The sequence below is a fragment of the Rhinolophus sinicus genome, chromosome 14 (assembly GCF_057876585.1).
Source record: "Rhinolophus sinicus isolate RSI-liver-muscle chromosome 14, RSI-T2T, whole genome shotgun sequence".
Lineage (NCBI taxonomy): Eukaryota > Metazoa > Chordata > Mammalia > Chiroptera > Rhinolophidae > Rhinolophus > Rhinolophus sinicus.
This window is the reverse complement of record NC_142514.1, coordinates 11,005,466-11,027,733: the sequence shown is the minus strand read 5'-3', so window position 1 is coordinate 11,027,733 and position 22,268 is coordinate 11,005,466. Positions and strand designations below refer to the sequence as shown.

At 46.8% G+C, this 22,268-nt stretch overlaps 1 protein-coding gene across 1 annotated transcript; it reads left to right on the top strand.

Annotated features, from left to right (window-relative positions):
* Positions 1–1,951: 1,951 nt before the first annotated feature.
* Positions 1,952–21,511, top strand: SPATA21 (spermatogenesis associated 21). The gene is made up of 8 exons (XM_088791375.1): positions 1,952–2,732; positions 3,163–3,251; positions 5,250–5,387; positions 7,429–7,500; positions 7,594–7,711; positions 19,719–19,894; positions 20,739–20,916; positions 21,454–21,511. The coding sequence occupies exons 1-8, from the start codon at positions 2,104–2,106 to the stop codon at positions 21,509–21,511; spliced, it is 1,458 nt and encodes a 485-aa protein (XP_088647501.1). The 5' UTR covers positions 1,952–2,103.
* The last annotated feature ends 757 nt before the right edge of the window (positions 21,512–22,268 follow it).

Below are 22,268 nucleotides of genomic sequence, written 5' to 3'. Positions count from 1 at the left end.
GACCTCTCCCACCACAATGGAGCACGGGTTCCAGAACTGTTTTTGATGCTTGTTTGTTTTAAGCCTGACAGAAATTGAGCATTTGCCCTTAATTCAGGAAAACAGTCGATGGAGTCTTTGGCAAGGGGAAATCTGAGTCTCCTTTCTGGGCTGCAGAATTCTCAACTGTATTTATTTTCAACACCTCTGTTTGCTGAGCACTTACTTTGCGCTATGTGCTTTATTCACATATCTCACTGCTCAGATGTCACTGAGAAAAGTGACATCCTCAGATTCGCTGGGTAACACCAATTTAGTGTGGACGAGGTGGCCAGTCATGACACTGGAGACTGAATGCTGAATGGAGCTTACGTTCTAGTTGGAGGGGGGACCATTAAGACGTGAACAAATAACTCCTTTTTCTATAGACAGCAATACTGCACATGAAGAAGGACAGGGGGCGGGTCTTGGGGGCAGGTGATGGATTCTCTGAAGGAGGGCTCAGTGGTCCAGGAGGTAACACTGAGTCAAGGCCTTAATGGCAGAAAGGACCGAGCCATGTGCAGATCTGAGAGGACATTCTGGGCAGAGCCAGCAGGAGCAGCTAGGCCCTGACGGACATGAGCTTGTCGAGACCAAGCCCAGCGGAAGGCCAGAGTGGGGGAAGGAAGAAGCTAGGGAGGGAGAGGATCGGAGATGAAGTCAGAGGGGTGGCAGGGGCAGATCACCTACACCTTGAAGTCCAGGCTGAGCGTGTGGAATGAATTGTAAGTCCACACTAAGCCATTGAAAAGGTTTAGGCAAGAGAGTGAGAGGAGCTGATGTAAGCTGGAAACACTGCCGTGGCTGCCGGGTGGATAAGGAACGTGAGTGGGGGCCGAGGGTGAAGACGGGCAGCGCACCAGACAAGCGATGGTCATATGCCTCGGCTCAGCGTGGTAAGAGCAGAGGTGCAGGAGGTGGATGGCTTTGCCATGGATTTTGGAGGTGGTGCCGTAGGACTTGCCGACGGGCTGCCTGGTGGAAAGGGAAGTTGGAGAAAGAGAGGCATCAAAAGCGCCTCCCGGTCTGGGGCCGAAGGAGCAGGTGGTGTCATTGACCGAGTTGGTGACACTGGGGAGGGAGTGCATGGGAGGAAGCTATGGTTCTGTGGGGGTCAGGTTCTAGACACCCAAGAAGAAATGTCAACGAGGACGTCTGGAGTTAGAAAGGACGGAGAAGTCAGGATTGGAGATGTAGGTGGGAGCCAAACAGAGGTGAGCTCTAGGGAGGGAGTGAACATAGGCCGGGAAGGAGTCTGAGGAAGGGTCTCCACAGCATTTAGAAATGGAGCGAGAGCAAGGAAGAGCCAGCAGAGGAGGCGAGGGAGGAGCAGCCCATGAGAGCGGGGGAGTCCAGAGAAGAAAGCGTTTCCAGAAGGATGGAGGGCTCATCCGTGGCTGTCACTGCTGAGAGCTGGGCTGTGAGGAGGGCAGAGCCCTGACCATGGCCTTGCAAGAGCAGCTGTGGGGAGTGATGGGCGGAAGCCTGTTTGGAGATGGGAGGATAGTGGAGACGGAGGACAGCCAAGTCTTTCAAGGAATTTTGCTCCAAAAGAAGAGTGGAGAACTAGGAGAGTAGCTAGTAGCTGGAGGGGTTTGTAGAGTCTGGAGAGTTGTTTTTTTTTTTTTTTTTGTCTTTTAAAGAAGGAAGATAATATAGCATGTTTACATGCTGATGGGAGTAATTGGGTGGGGAAGATAGAGCTGGCACTTTAGAAAGAGACAGTGGCAAGAGCTGCATCTTTGATGGATACTGGAGCCCACATGGCATGTATTGGTTGGAGGTGGGCTGGGGTCAGCTCATCGCTGTAATGGGAGGGGTAGATGCGCATGTTGCTGGATTTGCTGAAGGCATGAGTGCCGATTGCTGGCTGGATGTGGATAAAAGAGGCAGACAAGGTCCTGCCCTCATGAAGCTTACCTCTGGTCCGGTGGGCAAACAGCGGGCGTGGACAGGTCACTGCAGAATGTGCCAATTGCAGCGTAGGAAATAAATGAGTGGTGAGACCCAGAATAATTCACTCAAAACCATAGCTCGGAGAGATAGGAGGTGGCAGAGCCCACGTCAAGTGCAGGGGAACACATGGCCTGGGGGCCTACTGGGAAGCATATGAGGTTTGGGGGACATCCTCCAGGGGCCCAGAGAAGAATCCCCTGGAGAGTGGGTGGCGGGAAGAAACTTTGTGGGACAGTTTGGCTGGCTGGAGGCCTCCCCCATTCCCTCCCCCTGTTCTGTCCCCAGGAGGTGAGGGACATTGGAGAAAGGAGGGAGCTGGACAATGCCCAGAAGCAGCCTCAGGAGACCACAGTGGCCACGGGTGCCCAGAACCTCGGGAACACCTGGCAGGGTTTCATGAAGTGCTTGCTGGAGGTGGAGGAGGAGGAGGAGGCCACACAGCGGAGGGCCACCAAGGCCCTGCCAAGCCGGAAGTCCCCCAAGACCCTGACCCCGGTGCCCACCTCAGCCCCAGTTGGCAACTCAGCCCCGAACCTGCCTCTAGCCCTGCCTCAGACTCCTGCCTCGGCCCCTGCCATGGCCCCATCCTGGGCCAAGCTGCCGGTCCCTGGGCCAATCCCTGCTCCTGTGGGAGCCCTGGTCCCAGCCTCTGTACCTGTCACAGTCCTGCCAGCGCCGGCCCCAGACCTGGGCTGGAGAAGGGCAGAACTCTTGCACCAGGGTGGTGAGAGGAGCTCGAGCTGTGCCAGGGCACGGTAGGAGCCACCCCCAAAGGGGCGTCCAGGATCGAGCCTGTGTCCCTGTGGCCCTGGCATCTCTCTCCCAGACTCCTGTCTCTGCCTATTTTCCTCTTGTGTCCCTCTCTCCATTTCTCCTCAGCAGCATGTACTCTGGCGTTCGCAGCTCTGTATTCCCGTATCTAGGTCTCCTTTCCCATTTCTGGCCCCTTTTCTCTTTCTAACCCCCCACAAGGGTGTCCCTTCTCTCATCTCCCTTCATCTCGGTCTCGCTCCTCCTCTGGGTCACTCAGCCCCTCCTGACCTCTCAAAGCCTCCCCAGGGTCCTTCCCATGACCTTCTCTGCCTTGGCTTCCCCCCTCGCCACCCCTAGCTCTGGGTGGCAGCCTTGGGGGGTGGGGAGGGGTGACTGGATGTGTACCCTGGACCCGAGTTCTGTCCTCTGCAGGCAGGAGCTCGGAGAGAGCAGCCTTCTAAAGTTGTGTCAGAGCTGGGAGGAACGGGCTGAGGAGCAGCTCACACTGAAGCAAGAGGAAGGTGAGGCAGGCTGGGCCAGCGAAGCCCCTGGCAGGGGCACGCAGAACCCTCAGTCCTTTGGGGTTCACAGACGTGGATTGGGGGGTGGTTTACAGATCATACCACTGCCCTGTGCCTGCCACAGCCCTGGGGAGTGGACCCAGCGGGATTCTCTGGCTAGAGGGACAGTGCAGAGTGAGACCCAAACTCACACACGGCTGGGCGGGGGCCAGAAATCATGCTGGGTCCTATCCCTTGGGGTCCAGTTCTCTTCCCAGTTCCAGGGCCGCCTCTCTGAGTGATTCAAGCAAGACTGCCAAGCGCTTTAGGTTACAGAGGTGTTTCTGCCTCTCTCCACCCGAGCCCACCTACTCTGTTCGTCCTCTTTAGAAGCAGTCTGGATGGGACGCAGAGCTCCAGGCCCCCCACCTGTCCTAGACCATCTTTCACCCTTTAACAAGACTGCCTGGACAGGTCCCCATTTCCCACCGCATCCCACCCCCACCCCAAAATGTAAAAGTCCTGAACCCCCACCCTGGGCAAGGCACCGTGCCCTTTGCTCTCCATCGTCCTGGGGGTGGACCCTGTGACTCCACTTACCCGCCCTGGGAGGGGAGTGATAGCTGCTTCCCTGGGCGACCCAGCTTTGACACTGTGTCCAAAACACCATGCAGTTTAGTTGATCAGATCTGCTGCTTTTGAGAGTTGTTCTGTTTTTGTTTTTTCTTTTTCAGCTTAGCTGCTCACAGCATGTCACCACTTACCCCACCCCATATCCTAGCCCTACCACTTCTCCACGTTTCTGTTCTGTGCGTCAGAGGCTTATAGTGCCAGGCACTGAATGAATGCAACCACTCTTGGAGGGTATACTGTTGTTACGTCCATTTTACAGAGAAGGGAATTGAGGCTCAGAGAAATACAGCGACTTGCCCGTGGCAACTGCATGAGTTTGCTCCGGCGGCTGCCCTAACAAAGTACCGCAAACTAGGTGGCTTAAAATTTATTTTCTCATAGTTCTGAAGGCTGGAAGTCCAAGATCAAGGTGCTGGCATGTTTGCTTTCTCCTGAGGCCTCTGTCTTCGCCTTGCAGATGGCTGCCTTCTCTCTGTGTGTTCGCATGGCCTTCCCTCTGTACACATGCATCCCTGGCATCTCTGTGTGTCCAAACCTCCTCTTGTAAACACGCCAGTTAGATTGGATGAGGGACCACCCTAGTGGCCTCATTTTAACTGAATCACCTCTTTAAAGACCCTCTCTTTAAATAGAGTCACATTCTAAGGTGCTGGGGGTTAGGGCTTCAACTTATGAATTAGTGTGGGGGGGGCACAATTCAGTCCATCACACAACCCAACTTGTTATGAAATGGCAGAGCCAGTCTTCTTACTAGAATCTTGATTCTAACCCACATTTTGCTGTGGGCTGAGAAACGAGACATCACACATGTTATGACCAGGACACAGCTTTTGTACAGTTGGCACTGCTCTGAGACTTTCTGGGTATCCTTCCCGGTCCGGGGCTCTGGTCCGACAACTGAAGCTATCCTAGAAGCCATGTCCATGCAGGAAGTGACCACAGAGCACCAACGTCAAGGGCGCAGACAGTCAGCAAGTCTGGTCACCTCATCGCTGAGCCTCAGTTTCCCTATCTTTACAAAAGGAACAATTATTCTAATTTTGCAAAGCTGTCGTAAGAATTAAATGAGAACATGGTTATAAAGAGAGCTTAACACAACACCTGACACATAGCAGGGTGCCCTAAAGTGGGCGTGCTCCTGAGGCAAAGTGAAGGGCGCTAATTAACGTAGCTTTGCCACACCAGCTGAGCCCATGGCCTGACCTTGTATAGAGAATGGAGTGTGTAGATGGGACCACACCCCTCCACTTTCACTCTGTTAGTTCCTTCTCCCCTCCACCCGGCCATGGAGGTAGAAGACGCAGGGCAGGTGGGTGGTCGGAGGGGATGGGATAAGTGGTGGAAACCAGAAAGGTCCCCACTTCACATAACCCCCGCCTGCCCCAGCCTTCCGCAGTTACTTTGAGATCTTTAGTGGCCAAGGCGAGGTGGACGCACGCAGCCTGGAGAATATTCTGCTCCTTGTGGGCATCTCCCTGACGCCGGCCCAGGTGGAGAAAGCCCTGAGGAGTGCTGACATTGATGGTGAGTGGAGGGGAGGCTTCATTCTGAGTCCCAGGCAGGGCCAGCCTCACGGGCTGTGTGAGACCTGTGCGGTCACACAGGGCTCCATGTTTAAAGGGCCCTGCCCTTGATTTAATGCTCGCTGTCTGGAAATTCTTCATCATTTTTCTTGCATTTTCATTTTGCCCTGGACCCCACATATTACGTAGCTGGTCCTGGCCCTAAAAGTTAATGTTCTCTGAGTACCTACTCAAGGCCAGATTCTGGGGACCCAGAGATGACCAAGTCCTATCTCCTGACCCCAAGATGTCCGTGAGCTCTGAGATCCCTTCCTTTTAGGTCCACGTGTGTGCTTCATCACACATTCCCTGTGACTTGGTCACTCATTTTACCGGCTGTGTGACCTTGGACAAATCACGGAAATTCACCAAGCCTCAGTTTCCCCATCTGTACAATGGGGCTGTTGGAGGTGTGTAAGACCCATCTCACCAGGCTTCTGAAAAGATTAAATGAGATAATCTAGGCAAAGCATTGAGCACAACACCTGGGGCACAGAATGTGTCCAAGAGACATTAGCTGCTGGTATTATGCGTCCACCCCATATGAAATGCCCACTGTGTGCCATCCCTGTGCTCCATACTGAGGATAAAGAGATGTGCCAGACCCTCATGACCTGCGCTGGAGGTGCTCACACAGACGGTGACACAGAAGGAAGAGTCACCCAAGGAAGCGGCATTGAAGGCTTAGAGGAAGGGAGCAGGAAGGAAGGCTTCTGGAGGAGGTGGTGCCGGAGCCAAATTTGCAAGATTCAGCAGGAGTTAGGCAGGGAGACGAGAAGGAAGAAGGATGTCCCCAGTGGTAGAAATAACCGAGACAAAGGGAAGAGCGTGCAGGGCACGGTGAATCACACATGGTTTGGTTGGCTAGACTCCGAGACGGGGAGCAGCGGGGCTATGGGGGGGCCTGGGCTCCTGACCACTATATATCCAATTCTGCTTCCTTCATTACTGCGCACGTGCGAATCCTCACACGCAAGCCAGGAACTGACCCCAGCGCTGCCCCAGTGGGACCCTAGGCAACGGCCTTCTTTTGTCTGCGCTTCAGGCCTCATCTGTGACTTGGGCATAAGAGTATTAAGCACCCCCTGAGGGTGGTTTCAAGGCTTAGAGACCATTCATTCATTCGTCTAGTAGTTCAGTGAACATTTGCTAAGACCTACCTGTCTTAAGTCCTGAGGACACAGTGCAGAACAAACCAGACCCAGTTCCTGCCTCCCAGAACCTCCATTCAATTCCAGATCTTCCGAGTGTGTGGCTAAGTACAGGGGTTTTATGAGAGTGTTTGATGGGGGATCTGACCTGCGGTGATCCTGGGGTGGTCTGACTTCTCTGAAGAAGCAGTGTCAAGGAGGGAAGCATTAAGTGAAAGAGTTGAAGGGTGGTGGGAGAGAATTCTAGAAAGAGGAAGCAGCATGTACAAAAGCGCTTAACAGGGAAGAAGGTGGCCCCTGGTGAGGGAACAGGTTAGTGCTGGGAACTGGGCATCAGGTGAGGCCGGAGACAGGTAACAGGCAGGTCTAGCAGGGCCTTGAAGCACAACATGGGAACCTTGTGTGTATATAGGTGTTCTCCTGCAGTGACCAGCACCCAGTAATAATAATAGCCACTGACATTTAGTCCGCATGTATTCTACGTATGACCCTGTTCTAAGCACTTGGCCTCATTTTAGCTTCCGTGAGATGGGTGTTATGGATGGGAAAACGAAGGCTTGGTGGGGATGAGAGCCTGCCAAGGTCACATGGGTAGTAAGTGGTGGACCTGGGGTATGAAACCAGACTGCTTGCCTCTAAGACTTAAGTTCTGGCAGCTTCTCACCCAGGAGATTTTAATTTTCACTTTCTACTTCTCGGTGTGCACCATGCTTTCTGCATTCAATATGAGTGACTTTTATAATCAAGACCAATGAATAAATACTAATGATGACGCCTGGCTTGTAAGGCCTGAACCCGCTTTGGGAAGCCCTAGCCACCCGCCCACACACCCTATTCTTTTGGCCTCCACAGGAGACGGTCGTGTGTGCTTCAAGGACTTCTTGGCCGTGATGACAGACACCAAGCGCTTTTTCTGCTCCATGGGTGAGCAGGGACAAACCCAGGGCAGTCAGAGCTGGGGGAAGGGGCATCCAGGGCTACCACATGCTAATGGCAGCCACCATCCCATGTCCCCAGAACAGAACGCCCTGACGGACATGGCTCCCCCGAACCCCCACACTCTGCTCTTTGAGATCCTGTCTCTGCTGGTGGAGATGCTGGCCTTACCCGAGGCAGCCTTGGAGGAGATCACCAAGTGAGTAGGGCTGGTGGCTGGAGGGGGGAGGGTTGCGAACACAGAAATGGCACCTAGTCTTTGGCAGCTGAGTACTTTTGATAGTTAGGACTCTTAGTGGCAAGTGAAAGGGACCCAAATAAAACTGACTTCAGCAAGAGGGGAATGAATTGGCTTGTGTAAGTGGTCGGGGCTTCAGGAATGGCTGGATCCAGGAGACCAGAAGATACCATTGAGGTTTTATCTTTCCTGCTCATCTCTGTTCATTGGCTTCAAGCTCAGCGAGGCTCTTCCCACAGGGAGAAGGATGGCAACCGGCAGCCCCACACTCACACCCTCTTAGTTTAGCAACCTCAGCAGCAAGAGAAATTGTTTCTTGCAGTACCCATACAGCAATCCCAGAAAAAGAATGCGATGAGGCCTGCCTGGGCCATAGAACACAGAGATGGAAGCCTCCCCATATTTCCAGGGTGGGCTGGTTGGGGGTTTAGTGGCTCATCTAAGGAAGAGATGGCTAAATACAACATGAGCACTTGGGCGCTAGAAGCAAAGAGTGAGGGCAGAATGGCCCAGCTGATCTGTGTATCACACAGAGGCTTATCCTTGACATTCAGTAAGTTGAGTCATTTTTTTTCCTACCGCAGACAGAGCCTTTTCCACATGGGGTGGGGGTGGGGGTGGGGGTTGCAGGCTGCTCCAGGAACACCAACTTAGCAACCCCCAAGACAAGAGATCTACTTTCCTCCCAGCATCTATAAATCACTCTAAATGTATATCACTCTAAAGAACATTAATGTATAATTTTAAGACCAATAAAATAAATTCCCATGTGTCCATTTTCCCTTTAAAAATAGATCATTTCCAGTAATCTTGAAGCCCCCGTGTGCCCCAACCCAATCACAAAACTTTCTCCCAAACACGAACTAACCATTATTTTCTTGCTTTTTGTTTTAAAATTTCACTGCTTATTTTTTCCCTCATTGCTTATTGAACATTTCAAACATACAGGAAAAGTTCAAAGAATTCTATAGTGAACACTTACATGCCCACCATCTGCCAAAGGTTCTATTACCATTTTGCCATAGTTGTTTGCTCTCCTATCTATCGCTCTATTTCTTCATCACTCCATACTGTTCTTTATTCATTTCAAAGTAAGTTATAGTCCTTTCCCTCTAAATGCTTCAGTATACATATCATTAACTAATGATCAATATTTGCCTAGGGCTTTTTGTTGTGAAGGTATAATTTACATTTAGTGAAATGCACACGTCATCATTATGTGACTCTCAACAAATGCCCACACCCCGACAACCTGAATCCCTCTCCAGATGTACAGAACTTGACTGTCACCCCACAAAGGGCCCTCATGACCTGCAGGGGCGAACCCACCCCTGCAGAGGCAAGCCCTCTTCTAATCTTTTCCTATTACACATTGGTTTTGTCTGTTTTATGACTTCACATAAATGGAAACGTACAGTATGTAGTCTTTTTCCAGCTTCTCTCACCCAGCATAATGGTTTTGAGACTCATCCACGCTGTTGCGGTACCAGTCGTCCACCCCCTTTTTATTGCCGTGTAGTATTCCATTATAGGGGCGTCACAGTTTGTTCATCCCTTCTTTTATTGCTGGACTTCTGGGCTTTTCGCAGTTTGGGGTTGTAATGAATAAAGCAGCAATTAACATTTCCGTACAAGTCTTGTTATGGACACCTATTTTTGTTTTCTTAGATAAATACCCAGAAGTGGAATTGCTGGGTCACAGGGTAGGGGTATGTTCATTTACAAGGAACCACCAGAACTGTCTACAAGTGGCCGTACCGTTTCACACTCCCACCAACGAAATAAGAGAGCTGCAGTTGCTCCATCTCTGGTACAAATTCGGTATTGTCAGTCCTCAATTTTAGTCATTCTGGTGGCTATGTAGTGGTGCTTTTTCTTTCTTTCTTTTTTAAAACTCACATTTGTTTGTATTCCTGCATACTTCACTTAGTTTTTCATATATTTGAACTTTATATGAGTGGGCTCATACTGTAAGTCTTCTGTCACTTGCTTTTGCTCCTCAACATTACGTTTTTGTGATTCATTCATATTCTTGCGCATAGCGATAGATCATTTATCATTTTGACTGCTACCTACTATTTTGTAGTATGACTACACACGTAGACAGCTTAAAAGAAAAGGAAAAGGATTTCTTAAATCTGGAAAACAAAACATTAAGAAACCAGCAACGTTTCAAACAAAAAGTCATAAAATTATAATCACCCTCATCAGTTCAGTCTTATGTACCTGAGTTCTGTTCTGCTTGAACTTGGATTAGCCGTTTTCTGAATCCATCAGTTTTTTTCATCAGAGTTCTGGAAATTCATACCCAGTAATATGATTTTAAAGTTATCAGAAACCTGTAATCCAGAGTACTTGTCAGTCTTTTTCATAAATTTCCTTGAAGACGTAGTATTTTTGCCTTCAGTTAACTGCAAAAGCTTTCAGAGAAGAATCAGAATAAAACCGTAACTGTGAATTACAAAAGACTTAAAATGGCCCTGGTTAAAGATCAGATGAGCATTCACTTAAATGCAGTTAACAAGGATATTTGATTATTTTTTGTAATATACATTTTAACATAATTGGAATTATGACTGGTAACAGTATACCAAGACATATCAGATTCCTAGGAATTTTATACAATTTCTGGTACACTTATGTTGACAGAAGAATGTTTAAGTGTGTAGAGAATTTTTGTAATATTTTATTTGAGCCCAAACTGACAGCATCAGTCCGGGAGCAAGATCGCAAATGCTCTGTGGAATAACAGTTTTGCGGCTCTTTCATGCATTTGAAATAAAGGAGGGAACGTAAGGAAGATTGCGTGAAGGTGGGAGAAGCAAGGCAGGGATTGGATTACAGGACAGTTAACACAACTGTGTGCTCTCTTGAGGGTGGTTGCACTTATTTCAAAGGTGTGTTATCCTAGATACACAGAAACAATGGACAGGTCTTGCTTAAGGCAAAGTTAAACCTTTTACTAAAAATGTTATATGCCTGGGACATAACTACCCACCATGACCTGCCCAGTTCGGAATTTATGATCAGACCATCCTGTGAGGTTACTTTCCACAGAACCCCTTTTTCGTCCATACACAGGTTAACAACATGTATCCATACAAATATAACTTAAAGATTTAGTATCACTTATTATTTTAAAATGTTTTCCATGTAATTTAACATTAAGTAAACCTAAATAGTTTAATATCTTGTTGTATAAGGTGAGAGGACAAATTCTTTTGAGAATTTCCAGGAACCCTCTGTTATTACAGACTCAAAGGGTCCACTTGCCTGTGTGCACTCAAGCCAAATAAGATACAAACAGGAGACTGCAGCAAAGAAAGAAAAGGTTTATTTAAGGAATTGGTGTCAAACCCGAGACACAGGTGAGCGAGCGACTGCTCTCATAAACCTGGCTCCCCAGTGGCCTCTAGTGGCCAGGTTATATAAGGGAAAAATCATTCACCGTGGTGACTATGGGCGTTGGGGCTGGGGGCTGGCTTTACTGATTGGTCAGGACCAATGCAGGGAGCAGTTGATCATGGCTTCAGATCCTGAGGTGAGTCATTGCATTGTTTGGTCCCATCTCCAGGGAATGCAGTCCGTGGGGCCGTTGCGCTTTCATGAGTCCAGAGCTGAAACATAACTGATGTCAAGCTGTTAGCTTTGTTTTATTAACACCTTCTTCCAATTTGAGGTTTAGTTATTATATCCTGGTCATGGTTGATAGACCTGAAGTTTTATTCTTAAACGAATTTGGTGTTGACCGGAACCTAACGTCCTCAGGGCCTAATGATTAAAAGGAGTGGACATACAGAATATGCATAGGTAGGAGGGTCTGGGGGACAGAATGCAAGTGAGTCATAATTCTCAGGATAAACAAAGCCGGCTCGTATTAAAGCAAAATGCTTGCTAAAGAAATGAAGTTCAGGGGCCAGCCCGGTGGCTCAGGCGGTTAGAGCTCCATGCTCCTAACTCTGAAGGCTGCTGGTTCGATTCCCACATGGTCCAGTGGACTCTCAACCACAAGGTTGCCAGTTCAATTCCTCGACTCCCGCAAGGGATGGTGGGCAGCGCCCCCTGCAACTAAGATTGAACACGGCACCTTGAGCTGAGCTGCAGCTGAGCTCACGGATGGCTCAGTTGGTTGGAGAGCGTCTTCTCAACCACAAGGTTGCTGGTTCGACTCCGGCAAGGGATGGTGGGCTGTGCCCCCTGCAACTAGCGATGGCAGCTGGACCTGGAGCTGAGCTGCGCCCTCCACAACTAGATTGAAAGGACAACAACTTGACTTGGGAAAAAGGCCTGGAAGTACACATTGTTCCCCAATAAAGTCCTGTACCCCTTAAAAAATTTAAAAAGAAAAAAAGAAATGAAGTTCAAGGTTTTGGTGCCTCTTGCTATCTGACAGCAGGGGAGGGGCTGCAGCTTTTAACACCCCCACCCGCTGCCATGGGTGTTTCTCACAGGCCCTGAGGAGAGACTTCTTAACCACCACAACCAAGGAAGGATATGAAAAGAGGCGAGTAGACATAACTCCTTTAGAACAAAGGAAATTAACTTTTGATACCCATGCATTGGTTCAGGACTTGGAAACTCAGGGATCTGACAAAGCACAAGCAGAAACAATTGTATCAGCATTAACCACTTTCTCAAATGTCAGCTTGGATACTACGGTATCTATAAGGAGATGGTCGCTCAAGTTCAACAGGAAATCACAGTACAACAGCTAATGGCTCATTTGGACGCCATCAGGAAAGATATGGTCATCCTAGAGAAAGTGAATTTGCAAATCTGAGAATGGAGAACGAGAATGAAACCAGTCGAATCAGAGTAGATAATAAGCTGGCTACCAACCTAGAAAGGAGCACAGGAACAGATATGTTTACAGAGCAAGAAAAGAAACTTATCAACTATATGGTGATGGAAAGAGAATTGACGCTGGGTGGTGAACACACAATGTGATAGTATATAGACGATGTATTACAGAATTGTATACCTGAAATCTATGTAACTTTACTAACAATTGTCACCCCAATAAACTTTAATTTAAAAAAAAAAAAAAGAAACTTAGGGAAGCAACCACAGAATTTACCAAAAAGGATACCAAAACCAAAAGTATTATTTCAGAGACCAGTAATAAAACCGACTCTGAAATTGCTTCTTTAAAAACACGAATGGAATCTAACAAGCTTGAGACAATTCATTATCTTGCAGCCTCAGTGTTTACTTGCCTGGCAAGAGCATTGGGATTTTATAGAATCTGGAAATCGCAGCAAAACGACTATTTTCTGCCCCTATTGCTGCTGCTGTTGACTTCTTAGAAGCTTCACGAGGAAAGATTTACTTTGACCATTGAAAGTTGTAGCAAAACTAAATACAAGATTATTCAAAGTACATATAGACTAAAAAGAAATGTTTTAGAATGAGATGTCTTTTGTCTGTTGATGTGTCTTTATTACGTTGAAAGGCTGCCATTCAAAACCTGATTAATTTTGTCTTTACCCTTTTGATAGTTCATAGAAGCTGAACCAGAGTTTTCTTGTGTTTGCTTGAACAAGAAATTGTGTAAATCATATAGGATTTCTGCTGCCTCCATATTCTATTATTCAACTTTCCGGACAACTATTACACAATTACCTTTTCATATAAAAATATAACAAAGTTGTTTGGCTTTTAAAAGTGATTTACCATATAGCTGCAGATTGTTTTGTTTTGTTTGTAGTGAACAATAAAAACAATACAAGGCGGCCAGTTGGCTCCGTGGTTAGAGCGCAATGCTCATAACACCAAGGTCGCCGGTTCGATTCCCACACGGGCCAGTGAGCTGCGCCCTCCACAACTAGACTGAAAACAACAACTTAACATGGAGCTGATGGGTCCTGGAAAAACACACTGTTCCCCCAATAAAATAAGTAAATAAATAAATACAATACAATACAATACATTTTAAATAAAAAAAAAGAAATAAAGGTCATGTACGGTTACATTAACTCTAGGAAGTCTCAAAGTTTGAGGTCAAAAGACTTTATTTGGAATTTGATTTTGGGAAGTTTGTAAAATATCTGAACACTTCATTAAATACATAGGATCACAGATTACTATGAAACAATACTTACATATTTAATAAGCGACAATAAATGATTTTAAAAGGCAACTATGGAAAGTTACATAGTTGTAAAAACATCTTAGCTCTTTTAATATTGAGAAGACTCAGTTTTTTTTAAGTATTTAAAGACTTGACAGACAACACGAAGCATAAGAAATTATTTTGATAAAACATGGAATCTTTGCCTTTTAGCGAATTACTTAAGCGGTATAGAAAAATATTTAACAATAATCCTTTGGACAACAAGAATATGTCCTTTTAACAGGTAAATAAAATAAAATTCTAGTTTTGTATAAGTAGTTGCTATTAAAGCTCGTTGTTAAAAACCCTTATAATAAATAAATATATTTAATTTTAGCTAGCATGACCACACAAGATATCTTTCCCTCCCTCCCTCCCTCCCTCCCTACCTCTCTTTTTCTTTCTATATCCATTTAGGCTTTTCTCCTTTAGTTTCCCCTTTTTTATTTTGAAAGAACCTTTAAATATCCTTCAAGTAGGATAAAACCACTCTTTTTCCTTAACAAAAATACATTTTTCGTACCTTCCCTTACCACAAATGCATCTTATTTTCCTTGCATACTTTTTTTTATCCTTATTATTCTTATTTACTTATAGTTGTTGATGTAAGAAACGTCCACACCTGTAAAGAATTTTTGTAAGAGTTATTTGAGCCAAACTGAGGACATATGCCAGGGAGCACAATCTCAAATGCTCCACAGAATAATAGTGTAGCAACTTCTTTTATGCGTTTGAAATTAAGGAGGGGACATATAGGGAAGATTACGTAAGGAAGGAGGTGGGAGACAGCAAGGTTGGGATTGGCTCTCTTGAGGGTGGTTACATCTTAGAAGGAGGGGTCTGCAAGGGTGGTTCATACATCAGTGTACCCCATGCATATTTTGCAACTCTTTCTCTGCAGAGCTCCCGTCTCTTTGGTATTCTGATACACTAATTCATCCCAGTGGCTCCATCCTCCTAAACTCCAATGTCTGTCTCCTTACCTCAGTGAGTCTACTGTGTTCTGCTTGGTATATCACCACTTGCACTGCTGTCCAGAAAATATCTCCAGAAAAAATTCCAGGGAGATTATAAGGCTCACCTCTTGGTTTCTCTTCTGTCTGGGATCCCAGTTTTGTGCTGGCTGTTGTCTAGTGTCTGACAACAGTTTCATATATTTTGTTCATGTATCTATTTATGGGATTTGGACAAGTTTAGCACCAGTTTCTCCATCATGGCCAGAGACAGAATTCTGTTCATTTGTCTTCAATTTTTTTTGTTTTCTGTTTTTCAGATTGATTTCTATTGATCTGTCCTCCAGTTTACTAATTGCTTTTTCTGCTATCTCCAACGTGCTGTTAATGTTAAACCCATTCAGTGACTTTTTCATTTGTTATTATACTTTCTTGTTCTTGAATTTTCCATTTGTTTCATGTTTACAGTTTGTTTCTCTGTTCATTAAGATCACATTTTCCTTCAATTATCTGAATATATATATAATTGGTTTGTTTTTTTTAACTTTTATTTTAAGTGTTTTTCCAAGACCCATCAGCTCCAAGTCAAATAGTAGTTTCAATCTAGTTGCGGAGGGCACAGCTCACAGTGGCCCATGTGAGGATCGAACCAGCAACCCTGATGTTCAGAGCTCGCGCTCTAACCGAGCCAACCAGTCGCCCGTCTGAACATATTTTTGATAGCTCCTTTAAAGCTGTTGTCTACTAAATCTAACATCTGGGCCATCTCAGGGTTGCTTTTTATTTGAGTTTTTTTTTCCTTACTATGGGTCACATTTTCTGTTTCTTCATATCTGATTATTTTTTATTGTGTCCTGGACATTTTGGATAATATGGTTTGAAGACTAGATTCTGTCATCTTCCTTTGATGAGTGCTAATTTTTGTTCTTATAGGCAGTTCAGTTACTGGCTGATCATCTTGAATTTGTGTAAGCTTCATTTTTTTAATTTGTTAGGGCATAATTGTAAAAATCCAGGTATTTTTCCTAAGCCCTCTAACTTGGTAACACGCAACCTCCAAATTCTTTTTCTCTTGTAGATATTCGTTTTCAGGCAGGTCTGTCATAGGCAGGGGTTGGCAAACTATGGGCTGTAGGCCACATCCAGCCTGCTCTGTTTTTATAAATTTTTATCAGAACACAGCCACACACATTCATTTACATATTGTCTATGGATTCTTTAATGTTACAATGGTAGAGTTGAGTAGTTATTTTTCATCACTTCTGTGGCGGTGAAATTTATTTCTCCTTGTAATTATGCCAGGTATTGCTCTTTATTTCATGTTTAGGATTTTGTATTCCTTGAATATTTTATCATTATAATCATTTGTGTCTCTAGTATGCTTTTTGTCTTAAGGCCTAGTTTTCAAAATATATATATTTTAAATTGTTGGGTTTTTTTCTTTTGTAATTTTTTTTTTATTGGGGAATACTGGGGAACAGTGTGTTTTTCGAGGGTCCATCAGCTCCAAGTCAAGTTGTTATCCTTCAATCTAGTTGTGGAGGGTGCAGCTCAGTTCCAAGTCCAGTCACCATTTTCAATCTTTAGTTGCAGGGGCACAGCCCACCATCCCATGCGGGAATTGAACCAGCAACCTTGTTAAGAGCTCGCGCTCTAATCAAATGAGCCATCTGGCTGCCTCATAAAATATTAATATGAGTATACCAATTTCCTTTTGCTTAGTGTTCAACTGATTAACTTTAACATTTGAGTTAATTTTTAAAAATTTAAATCAAAGTAATAAGTACATTGTTTAAAAAGCCAAATAAAAATTAATTAATTTAAAATTTTTAAAAATAAATAAAAAGCCAAATAATCCATAAAGGTTTATAATAAACATTTGTAGTTCCCTATCCCAGACCTTACCCCACTCCCCACTCCTTGAAGTCTTCCTTCCAAAGGCAAATGCTTGTGACATCTTCCTTCCTTCTAAATGATACACATGTCCTACAGTATTTTGCTTAGCGATTTTTAGAGTCTATTGACTCCCTACGATGGTAAGGATTTAGCTGTCAGATACAACTGTCTCCTGAGCCCCTCTCCCCATTCCAATATATTATCATTTTTGATTAAATAAGTATTTGAAGTTTTTATTATTATGGTTATGCAATTATTCATAGCTGATCATTTTGGTATACTATGGTTTCATTTCTTGTTTATTTCCTGAAATAGGCAATTGCCTTTTTTTTTTTTCCTTTGTACCACTCTTGCACCTTCCTAGAACTTTTTTTTCTTGGAGGAATGTTCTAAATAGTTCAATTTTCCTATTTTTTGGATTGATTTCTCTTTAAGCCTGCTGTAGAGCTACCATTTTGGAAGTCTGTTGTCATCCTAGGAATTCTTTCTTTCCTCTGCTTAGGATTCTCTGTTTGCTGAATCACGTCTTACTCTTTCTTGGTTTGTTTAGTTTCCTTTTTTCAAAAGGAACAAGGGAAGGGCATGTTTCCCCAGTAGCTGTTTTTGGGTTAGAAAGGCAGTAATTCAGCAAGAGGTACAGAAATGTCATCCCTCGAAAGCTCTGTCTTTTCAGCCATAGCAACCCAATCTAAACTGGTTGTTGTATATGGCAGTTGCAGTGCCATTGTGGGATCTCCTTCATCTTCCTTTACCTTTGCCTCTCTCCTGTATTAGATTTCCTGTTTTCTGTATGTATCTTTTCTTTTTTGGTTTAGGCCCTCATTTTTTGGAAGAACATGCCCTCCAGTAGCTTCTTGAGAAAGCATGCATGGGAGGTGACATTTTTGAGATTTTGTACATTTATTCTACCCTTAAATGTACTGACTAGGTTAGCTGGGTATAGAATTCTAAGTGTATTAGTTAAGGAATAGGCCCCAGTGTACTGTAGTTCAAACAAAATAGTTTATTTCTTAGATTGACAGTCTAGAGGAAGCAGGCAGGAGGACAAGTTCCCCCCAAGCACCCAGTTTCTTCCCAACTTATTGTTCCACCATTCCCTAGGTCAATCCTATAAGCCAACCTACCAACAACACACCTGAATTCAAGCGCACAGAAAGGGCAGAGGCAGTGGAAAGCAAGTAATTTCCTTTAAAATTATAACCAAGAGTTGCACACACACTCCTCATGTCCTACTGGCCCTGTGGAGTGAAGTTATTTTCTAGTCCATCATTTTATTTGGTGTGTTGCCTTTTCAGGTCCCACTTTTACACAGGGGTCTAGATCCAATCTCCATATGAGAGCTCTGGTATTCATTTTCTATTTTCTGTGTGTGAAACCCAACAAAACCCCAAATTTCAGGCCCCAGGGACTGGCAAAGGCCCCAGTAGAACCATCAGCTTAAGGGTTTCTCAACGCTCTGAGCAGTGTGCCCACCCCTCACCACTGCCTACAAAGCCCCAGGTTATCTGGCCCTGCCATCTCGCTGCCCACATCTCCCCTTCTCTCTCACACACCAGGCTCTAACCCCTCTGACTTCCTTGCTGTTCCTAAAGTTCACCAAGCTCTTTGCAACCTCTTGGCCTTTACACATGCCATTCTCTCTGCCTGAAAGACTCTTCCCCCAGATATCCATTTGGCTTGTTCCCTCCCCTCATCTGCTCAACTGCCATCACCTCCAAGACTTTTACTGACCACTATGAGCAAAACAGCCCCTCATCACAAGCCCCTACCCAACTTTTACTTTCCCTCGGAGCACCCATCACTACTGACATGCTGTCACATTTTGTTTATGGTCTGACACTCCTACTTGATACATGCCTAGGTAGTAGGTTTAGAAAGTGATTCCAGGGAACAGGAGTGGGGAAGGGACGTGAACAGCAGAGGAGCCAATGCAAGGATACATTATTGAGCCACCCACACCCAGGATACAGGAGGTGCTCAAAGTGGTTCCCATCAGCGTCCAGACACTTCTGATTACGGCGAACTACCGTGTTTCCCCGAAAATAAGACCTAGCCGGACAATCAGCTCTAATGCATCTTTTGGAGCAAAAATTAATATAAGACCGGGTCTTATATAATATAAAATAAAATATAGTATAAAATACTGGGTCTGATATTAATTTTTGCTCCAAAAGATGCCTTAGAACTGATTGTCCAGCTAGGTCTTATTTTCGGGGAAACAGGGTACTGCTTGAGCAACGTTGACCAAAGTGTGCACTTGTATATATTTTTTGGCACCCCCAGCATGCCCTGTACCACTCTTTCCCAAGCACTTACATGAGTGGCCAGCACACAGCAAACACTCCTTGAATATTTGTTGAATAAATGAATAGTGCTGCAGACTAGTGGAGAAAGGCAAGTAGTGGTGAGTTAAAATAAAGTGGGCTGTGGGTTACCATGGAGTAAGTACAGGTTGTCAGGGAGTCCGCAGTGGGAGCCTAGCTAGTCTGCAGGAGAAGAGGACTTCCTGGAGGAGATAGCCCTTAAGCTGGAATCTGGAAGATGAGAGGGAGTTAAGTGCACAGTTGACATACAAAACACTTGCACATCTAAGTAAAAATACGAGCTAATCGGTGACAGAAATCTTAGCTAACATTCACCAAGCTCTTTCCATGGGCCACACACTTTGCTGAGTGCCGATGGGCCTTGTTATTTAACCCTTTCTCATGTGGACTATTTGATCCGTTTTACCCAGGGGAAACCTGAAGCTCAGAGAAGTGACTTGTAATGACAGGGAAGAGAGAACCATTTCCGCCCATTTTTACGTAGGGGTGACAGGCCCAAAGCAGAGCAATGACTTGCCCGTGGTCACAGGAAGTTAACGGCAGAAGCTGGAATGAAAACCCAGGTCTCCTAACTCCTGGGCTTGTGTCTGCTCCAGAGCTGGCCGGATAGAACAGGCGTTCAGTGAGGGCAGAGGGTGAATTAAACAGGGCCAGGCTGAGCTGGGTGGGCACTGCCTCCCCAGCTATTACCAGAGGAAGCTGAAGGAAGGCACCAGTAAGGCCCGAGAGATGGAATCGACCATAGGCCAGCTGCGGTCCCGGAAGAAGCTGCCCCACAACCTGCAACAGGCAGACACCTTGGAAGTCCCAGAACGAAGGGTCCTCAGAATCCTGAGCCGGCTGAAGCAGCAGAATTACGGTGAGGGCCCTGGGCATGGTGGGGGCTCTGCTCTCCTGCCCACCTGGCCTCTGTCCTGGGGCCCCCACACAGCCAGGCCCGGGAGCTGAGACACATGCTTGGGCCGGTGTGCATCGGTCAATGGGCTGATCACTCCGCCACCTCCAGCCCTCTGACAAAGGCCTTCTGCACGGACTCGTCCCAGTGCCTGAGCCCTGAGCACAGCTTGGTCCTCGGTGCCAAGAGCCTGGACTGAGAAGGGAGGGTGATTAGCATTCCCAGCTTATCATTTGAGCACCCACTGGGGTCACTCGCTGTGCTAGGTCCTTTGCAGATGTGCTAGAGTTTAATCCTCATAATACGTACTTACTCCATTTTCCAGATGAGAAAACAAAACGGTAAGTTTTAGCAACTTGCCCAAGGCCCCACAGCCAGTGTGTCAGAAAGGGGAGTCTATACTTAGGTCTGACTCCAAAACCTGTGCTCTTTCCACTGTGCAAGGGGGCCTCCCCGTAATAGTAGGTACCATTTATTAGATACCTACTGTGTGCCAAGTGATGGGGCTAGGAGCTTTCCAGAGTAGAGTGGGCCTACTAGACTTTGCCAGGACCCATCGCAAAAGACATCCGCTCCTTTTTAAGCTCTTAGCCCTTACACTGTGTTCAGCACTCAGCAGAACACTTTGCATCACTGTACCTTTCATTCTCAACATCTACTGTGAGATGGGTACCACTGTCATCTCCAGCTTATAAAGAGGCGCAGAGGTAAATTTACCCAAACCCACCCAGCAAAGCCGGGATTTCACCTGGGTATGCCAGGCATGCTCTCATGCATTCCCCTCTCCTGCCTCCTCCTCCCTTGCCAGCTGCCAACCTGCAGAGCCCCTATGCCCAGGTGCCCTGCATCCCACTCTGCCCGAGGCTGGACAAGAAGACGGTCCGCCGGAAACAGGGCAGCCACTACATGCTGGACCAGTTCACCCCCACCAGCCTGGGCCCGGACATGCGTAACCTCTTCTTCAAGTCCAGGTCTCCAGGAAGCAGGTGGGTGCCTGAAGGGTGGGGGCCCAGCCCAGGCCCATCCACTTCCTTCCTTACGAGGCCCCTGGCCTAACGTGAAGGGACTCCATCCTTCCAAGAAATGATGCTTGGGAGACTTGCTCCAGGGAGGAAAAAGGAGAAAGGACAGAAGTGGGGGGAAAAACTAACCTTTCTTGAGGGCCTGTGTACCAAGTAGACTGTAAGTCAGGGTCCCTAAGCTTTCCTGAGCCTGGGACTCAGTGGCATATACCATCTTTCTCTTAGGCTGGCACTCCCTGCCTTTCTTGTCAGGGGGTTTAATTCTCAAGTCCTTACCCAAGTCTGATTCCATGTTCGGAGTAGCAGGAAACAGGCTTAGCAGCTGGGAAGCTTCCCTTGCAGCATTCCCCTTCCAGCGTTTTGGGGAGATAAGAACACTGGACTTGGAACTAGGCCCAAGCCTGACTGCTGGCTCCATCACTTCCCAGGAAAGGGGTCCTCTCCCCTCGGGACATGGGGATGGCTCATCTCCTCCCAGCCTTCTCCCCCCTCTCTCCTTAGGGAACACAGCTCGGATAGCCGGAAGTGGCTCAGTTCAGTGCCGGCCCGAACCCCCTGACCTGCAGCGTCCTGACTGGGCAGCTGTCCCGTTCAAGCCTGCAGACATAGGGTATCAGGCAGGGACGGCTGCTGCATTTTGCTTTTATGGCCTGGTAAGCCAATAAATATCAAGAAACTCAGCCTCTGTGCCTGGTGCTCGGGCCTCTGCCCTCTGGGCACCCACTTGCTTCTTTGAGATCTTGGTATCAAGAAAGACGCCCCACCCTGGCCCCCAGGTTCTCACCCCTCCACTCAGCTGAGTGCCGTGCCCCAGGCTTCCTTGGGCTTGGGAGCCCCTGGAACAAGATGGACCTCAAAACCCTGCCCAGGGTCGGGGGCTCCTGCGAGAGGCGGCCTGGGTACAAAGTCCTGATCTTCGGTGAACTCTTGAAGGACAGAGCGGACTCTCCTCAGAAGTTTTTGTCCTTTGGACTAGGAGCCCCACTAGGACAGGAAACCTCTCTTCCCTCTTGCTCGGAGCGGTGAACATAAGAGAAGTACCTGGGAAAGACCTAGGCCCCTAAAAGGGGCAGACCCCATGGAAGGACCCGAGGGGCTTCCGCCACGCTCTCACCAACAGCCCAGGCCCTAGAGGTCCCCTTCCCCTGGAGCCTAAGGATGTGGGTCCTTGCCCCCCAACCCACAAACCACCCCAGGCCTCCTTCTCCAAGAGAGAGAGAGGGAGCACCTCCCAGGGACTGAGCAGAGGCCCCCCAGCGGTTAAACAAGCAGTCACAGCAAGAGGTCAGGAGGCCAGGAACTGAAACGAGGACAAG

Excerpts from the sequence above, each read along its gene's own strand:
- SPATA21 (XM_088791375.1), top strand. The coding sequence starts at position 2,104 with ATGGCCTGGGGGCCTACTGGGAAGCATATGAGGTTTGGGGGACATCCT. Across the intron at positions 2,733-3,162 it reads TCGAGCTGTGCCAGGGCACG|GCAGGAGCTCGGAGAGAGCA; the intron begins GTAGGAGCCACC and ends TGTCCTCTGCAG. Across the intron at positions 7,712-19,718 it reads GCCTTGGAGGAGATCACCAA|CTATTACCAGAGGAAGCTGA; the intron begins GTGAGTAGGGCT and ends CTGCCTCCCCAG.